The following is a 7,294-nucleotide window of genomic DNA, read 5'->3' as shown; positions in this document are numbered from 1 at the left end:
CTGAACATAAATGCCTAACTCCTTTGTCAATGATTAAGTCGTTGGTTGCAATTTATACTGGAATGTTCATAACTTAACTGTAACATTTAATAAAACAACGAAGTACTGAATGCAACTGATGTTAAACTTTGTATGTGTGTTAAATTAGTTTTACATGACTTGGGTGATTGAAAACTAAAATACAAAAAAATAATAAAGTGTTGCGTTTTTAAGGTCCACCAGTATACTTATTTTACGAACAAGCTACAAAGGTTTTTTTAAGGTATAGAGCTGAATCTTGTTTTAACTTATCTACATACACATGACATAACCAAGGAGAACAGGTGATACAGATCCGAGTTTGACATCCATTTAGGAAATGTTACAACCAGTACACTAGGTACGTTCTTAAGATTTTGTTATTTTATGGACAATCAGTTTTACATTGTACTCAGTCAACGATCTTTCTCACTAGGGCATTGAATCGTTAAAAAAACATATACTGCACATAATGAATGTATTATTTATACATTTAAACAGTGTACGAAACAACACAATTATTAAAAATAGAAACATTTAAAACAAGTATCAATGACTATTGTGAATATCATAGTTATACTCTTCACTAGTTGTGTAGGGCCCAGCTGAAGGACGCCTCCGTGTGCGGGAATTTCTCGCTGCATTGAAGACCTATTGGTGACCTTCTGCTGTTGTCTGTTCTATGGTCGGGTAGTTGTCTTTTTGACATATTCCCCATTTCCATTCTCAATTTTATAGATTGTACATTAACAATTATTTGAACCTTTTCGTTTATGGTGTACTTATTTTATATGTATTAGAGTTTAATTCTCAGTGTCACGTCCATTTTCACTGAACTAGACTAAGTATACAAGCACATTTTAAGAATCCAGCAGAAGCCCGCCTCTAGCTAGTGTGGGATTTTCTCGATAACCCATTGGTGGCCTTGTGCTGTTTTATGATTTTTGTATATCGAATAACGACATAATGACGAACACATTCATGCGTAGTTATACAACGAAAAAAAAAAAAAAAAAAAGCACTGTGCTATTTTAACGTGTATGATTATAAAATGTCGAAGTATACAGGTTGTGTATTATAACAGATACAGCACTTTTTTAAAACTTAATCTATAAGAATAATGAATTGTAATTATTTAAAATATCGTCCGCTGTAATTTGGTGTACATCAAAACCATTTCATTGGGGTTTAAGCGAGGCATCATTCTTTTTGTAATTAAACATTTTTTACTTCCATAACATGCATACAAATGTTGTCAATCATTTCCATTTTTTAATTTCAGAAAATGTTCCTTTGCAAGCACGTGATTACAGGGATACGAAATATACGCATACTAAAAATATTCTATTCCTTATATGCAATTGAAATTTTACTCCTGGTTGCAATCTATGCTCTTTATGGACAAAATAGAGCGTTGCAAACAAACTCCATTGATCCACCAGAAATAGCAGACATTTCAAAAGAGAAATCTTTTAAGCATAACGTACCTTTCGGACAGAATTTCAAATACCCATTGGAAATAGACATGCTCCAATTATCACGTGATATCCATTCAAACAACACGCGGGAAAACGTTAAGATAATAAATCCACATCCGTTTAGCTACACAATGTTACCAAAACGTAAATGCAATTTAAAAGTTCGGGGAAACTGGACAATAATAATAATAGTCAAATCCGACATCCGGAATGTAGAAAGGAGGCAGGTTATACGAAATACTTGGGGAAATACGAGTAACATTTCCGATGTATCCGTAGTATTTATGCTAGGTGTTGAGGATATGCCTTTGTCAGCTGAAGAGACAAAATATGAAGATGTTATACAAGAAAATTTTATTGACGATTATAGAAACAATACCCTTAAGACAATAATGGGGTTCAATTGGGCGGTAAAGCATTGCAAAACTGCTAACTATTTGTTTTTTGTTGACGACGATTATTTTGTTAACGTTGCTAATTTAATGACATTACCGAATCGATGCAAACATAAGCATAATGTTTATTTAGGATCCATAACGTCAAATGCAATACCCTACCGAGACAAAGATTCAAAGTGGTATATTTCATGGGAGGATTATCCGTATGACAAATGGCCGCCATATATAATGGGAGGAGCTTATATAGTGTCAATGAAAACAGCAAGACAGTTTCAAATTATATTTCCATATGTTAAACCAATACATATGGATGATGTATTTCTTGGTATAGTGTCTCATAAACTAAATATTAGGCCTATTGGTGTGCCTTCATTTTATAGCGGAAAGAAGAAAGGACACAAAATCACAGGTAGCATTGTTGCTAGTCATGGATATGAAAATTCAGTTGATGTATACCGTGCATGGAAACAATTACCAAAAAAGTATGGATTTGAAAACTTCATCAATGTAACAAAAATAGTTAAACCACATGACTAAGGATATATAGATGTTTCTTCTTCTTCCAAAAAATATGCAACATTAAAAATAAAATAGAAGAAACGAACTCAAAGGGAAATTTAAACGGGAAGTCCCTTATCAAACGGCGAAGTCAAAAGCTTAACAAGTTTTAGCTTTCTAAAAAGCTATGGACTGCTTCGCTCTACACTAATTTAAAGTTATATGTGTGCATGTGGTTGTTAAATTAGTATTGGAAATGATGTATTTTTAGATATTGATATATTAAATGGATGTACTTTAAGAGTGTGCGTTATACACCCATGCTTTAAAAAAAATGAATTTTCTTTTTGAAAATTAAAACAATTATAAATTTAGACGCGACTCTCGAGGCGTGCCTATATTGTCAGAAGTTATAAAATACAGATATACATTTTTGTAAACACTTTATAGGAACATTGTTTAGCAAAGCAAATCGTGCAAATTGCAGAGTAAAAAAGTAATTAAAAACGTACTAATAATTGATATTTCAATATTGGATTTATCTGTGAAATGTATGCATAATAAAACGAACATGAATTAATGACAGTTGATCGGGACTGAAATACACTTAGTTAGTTTTTCGGCATTTGATGTCTTATCCTGGACGAGAAAAGTCTGTAATTCTTTATCTCATTTAAGCCAATAGCTGTTGCTGTATCTCAGCCTCATTTTAATGCAATCAATCAGAATCTAGACGTGATAAGTAATTTATTCACGATGACATGTATTTCGACTGAAACTTATAGCTCCGTACCGTGATGCGAAGCAAATACATAAGACAAATGGAAAACATCGGTCATATTCATGACTTGGTAGATTCATACCTCCTATCTCCTGCAATTGATACCATCATAGCATACATGAACTCTTTGTAACCTGGATTTGTTTGCTCTCTTTTATCTCAATTGATTTGCTACTTTTGAACAGCAGTATACTCCTGTTGCCTTTATTCATGGCGATGACATAATTTTAGTCTACTCACCATTTGATACATTTCTTGATGGAAGGTAGACTTGATGTATGGACTGATGCGTTTGCATTTATATATATCTCATTGATGTAAAAAGTCGAATCACACAACTGCATTCCGCGGATATTCAAAAAGTTCCTTATCAAATGGCATAATCAAAACCTCAACCACACTCGAGAATCAGATAAAAATAATTCTGACATGAAAGGTGCTTTGAACACATGCAGTTTATAACAACTTATTTGTATTGACCAGCACTGGTCAAAACCTCTGGTGGTGAAGTGTTAGAAACAGAGGGTAGATAACACTAGTTCAAAAGTCCTGTCATGTGGTCTCATTTTTTGTATTTATGTTTTTTCTATGCTTTTTTCTCTGATTTGTCTCTTTTGTATTTGTTTTGTCCCTTTTTTCTGCACTTTTGTCCATTATTATTCTATTCTGTAAACCCCAACATGACTGTGTCCATACATTTATAATAATTATGTGTTTATGAAGCATCTTAATCTCAATAAAAGTATTTTAAACCTTTTTTGGTTATAAAGAACTTGTGTATAATACGCAATTACATGTATCTATTGTTAGAGACAGTATGTTGACCTTTATTTGTTTTTGTTTGTCTTTTATTATCTCCCCTGCTTGCGGTTGATCAATGTCGCACAATATGTATAGTTAAACGAAAATCATTAACAACACTTATAATTGCGTAGTATTAATAAATAAACTTCAAGTTTACCATCCTCTTTCCGCGTACTTGAGGGGTTAACTTCAAGTTTGTTAAATATATCTGAAGTATATGGGATGATTATGGTTTCCGAAGAGGAAATAGAATCATACTTGAAATTAGATAATACGTTTACAACGATATGAGTTGTCTGTATATACTATTAAACATATCCAACAAGAGTGAGTACTCAGTACACGGATGCCCCTATCATTTTCTATGATCAGTGAACCGTGAAAATAGGAGTAAATCTCTATGTTTTCATTAAAATTAGAAATATAATATCATAGGGAACACGTGTACTAAGATTCAGGTTAATTTAACCTTAACTTCATCAAAAACTACCTCGACCAAAAAACTTTAATCTGAAGTGGGACAGACGGACGGACTGACAAACGGACGAACGAACGAACGGACGCAGAGACCAGGCCTCACGGTCATAAAACTTTCGAGCATGATTTTTGTACTCAGACTCGAAAATCAACCAATCAAATTGCTTGATTTCATGTTTCGAGCATGATTTTTGTGCTCAGAGCACTGAGCAAAGTTTTATGCCTTCAAGTTCTGAAAACATAATCCCTATGAATTGGGCATAAAAGGAAAGTCGGAAGATACCAAAGAAATATCAAACTTTAGAAGTCAAAGACGAAAACGAACTGACAATGGTATAGCAAAAATTGGAAAACGACCAAAAGACATAACACAATAAAGAAACATTGGCGGTATAACAACAATAACCCAATAAAAACCCGGAGCTAATAACAGAATGATGCAATATGTGCATTACAGTCCATCAGATCTATTCCATTTAAATGCCATTAGACATTATCCATAGAAGTAAAACTATCTATAGATTTGCAGTCTAGTGCTTTTTTTGTAGCAATTGTAATATACATTTTTTACTCAATATTTGTTCTTTAATAAAATAGCATTCCATATGATAATAACAACAGGGAATGATCAATACATCGTTTCATAAACAGCAAATGTATTTACCGTACTGATTATTTGATGATCTTTTACGATAAGAATTTCAAGATTGTGTTGCTCTTCAAATGTTTCCGGCGGCTTCAATTTTCCTACCTCTTTTTTCATTGTTGTTTTAAGTTATCCCAATAGCGTAAAACGTCCTTTCATTTTAAGCTTTCCACTAATGTTAAAGTTAATCTATAAATTCACTCTTATGATAAGTGACTATTTCCGTAAACTGGTTTTGGCTTTGCACTTATAACTGTAAATTTAAGTAGAAATCACGTTTTCACAATGTTTCACATTAAGATTTGTCATCTCATTTTCAATATTTTTATACGTCACGTCTATATGAATTACATTCCTTGCTGTGTTTAGGTCATTGCAGTATCTATGTTTGTCAAAAGTATCTGAATCATCTTGGACAGGTTGGAGACTTTTGAACACCTCTTCCTTTACCTGTGCATCCTTTTTTGAAAAATCGATAAAACTACGAATGTTTAAAAATGCTCCCAAATACTTCTTTGCAATATCTTTACACTCCAGCATGTCATAATTTATAACGACAATTTCTCGATTGATGTCGTATCTATAATTAAACCACGCATGTTTCCATTCTTTTTGAACCCAAATATCTGCTGAGCCTTCGTAATCCTCACACAGAAAAATCACAAAATTAAGACTTTTTGACATTACATCAATAATTTCCTTTTCATGTGGACTTCCTAGTTCACAATCTCGGTAAGGTAAAAACACCCGGATGTTTGCGTCTTCAAGAAACGGGACAAAGGATGACGTTAACCAGCGTCGTAAAGAGGCATCATCTTCATTACAGGATATATAGACATCATAGGCGTATAAATTTGATGAAACGACTTTTTTCTTGAAATACTTAAATATTGTTCTTGCTGTTATAAAAATCTCAAAACGGAAGATATATATTAAACCCGACGAAACTATCACAATAAACACCGCCACAGCCAGTGAAATGTTCAACCATAAAATATCTTCATTGTAAAGTCTACATCCAAGTCCATGTTTAGTCATATTTAATATGTGAACTTTTTCATTATTGTGCTTGCAATATATTCTCGTATTATCAAAACATTTACTGTGATATGATGGCAACCAATTTTGAAGCCAGATGTCTTTGCATTTACAGTGTATCACAACTTCTCCCAGATATAGCTGACAAGGGTTAAGAGTTTGCAGACTCCGTTGAATTTTTGTTATTTTGTTTTTTGATAGATCAATCAAATTAATATGTCGCAGTTTTGAAACGAGGTCGTTCGGGATTATTTTGATTGAATTATTTGATAAATCGAGTTTACTAATGTATTTGCTATGCGAATATATCATGTTTCCACTAGCCGTTACGTTACTCAAACTTGATATTTCATTATTTGAAAAATCTACATCAAGGCCAGTTTGCAATGGCAACGCAGACGGTAACTTTCTTCTTCCGGTTTCGAAACAGTCTACTACAGTCCTTGATTTTCCAGGCTGGTAAAAACAGCGACATTTTGGTGGACATCTGTCGGCTATTGTGAGATTACATATTAAACGATCAAGAGTTTTACTTTTTATAAAATCAATTAAAAGCATGTTTTTCAATTCTGGAGGATTATTGCAAGTCAACTTAAAATAATCTCTATGTTGCTTAGCTAAAACCATAGACGATTTAAAAGCAAAAAAATAAATCCGACAATCACATATCCACTTGTTTTCACGAAAATCAAATCCATAACCAAGAATTTTTCCTAGCAAAAAGAAATTTTTAAATCCTATTTCAGACAAAATCGGAAAATGTGTAAAATTATTGTTTGAAAAAAGAGCCATTCCACCATATCCAAAATTTGAATTCTTTTTGCATGTCCAATTAAGTTCATTGCTGATGCTTGATATTTTGTTAAAGGAATAGTCTATTTCACAGAAAGCTAGTTGTTTTTCCATCAGAAAATTTGTGACATCAACAGTTGTCAAAACATTATTTGATACATCAAAATTTAGAAGACTTCCCGCCATATTTATCAGAAATCCTGGTTCTATATGTTTTAGATTATTGTATGAAAGGTCAATATTGCGTAAAAACTTCATTCCGATAAATGTATCGTTCCTTAAATATTCTATTATGTTTCTACGCATGTTCAGAATATCTAAACGTTTCACACAGGAAATATTATCAATTCTCTCTATCTCATTG

At 32.7% G+C, this 7,294-nt stretch overlaps 1 protein-coding gene across 1 annotated transcript; it reads left to right on the top strand.

Annotated features, from left to right (window-relative positions):
* The first annotated feature begins 245 nt into the window (after window positions 1–245).
* On the top strand, window positions 246–2,693 carry LOC143075565 (beta-1,3-galactosyltransferase brn-like). Its single transcript, XM_076251032.1, has 2 exons — window positions 246–379; window positions 1,301–2,693. Exon 2 carries the CDS (start codon window positions 1,304–1,306, stop codon window positions 2,429–2,431), a length of 1,128 nt encoding a protein of 375 aa, XP_076107147.1. The 5' UTR covers window positions 246–379; window positions 1,301–1,303; the 3' UTR covers window positions 2,432–2,693.
* The last annotated feature ends 4,601 nt before the right edge of the window (window positions 2,694–7,294 follow it).

Source organism: Mytilus galloprovincialis, chromosome 5 (genome assembly GCF_965363235.1).
Source record: "Mytilus galloprovincialis chromosome 5, xbMytGall1.hap1.1, whole genome shotgun sequence".
NCBI lineage: Eukaryota > Metazoa > Mollusca > Bivalvia > Mytilida > Mytilidae > Mytilus > Mytilus galloprovincialis.
Note: the sequence above shows the minus strand (reverse complement) of the source record. Positions and strands in the feature narration are given on the sequence as shown.

Excerpts from the sequence above, each read along its gene's own strand:
- LOC143075565 (XM_076251032.1), top strand. The coding sequence starts at position 1,304 with ATGTTCCTTTGCAAGCACGTGATTACAGGGATACGAAATATACGCATA.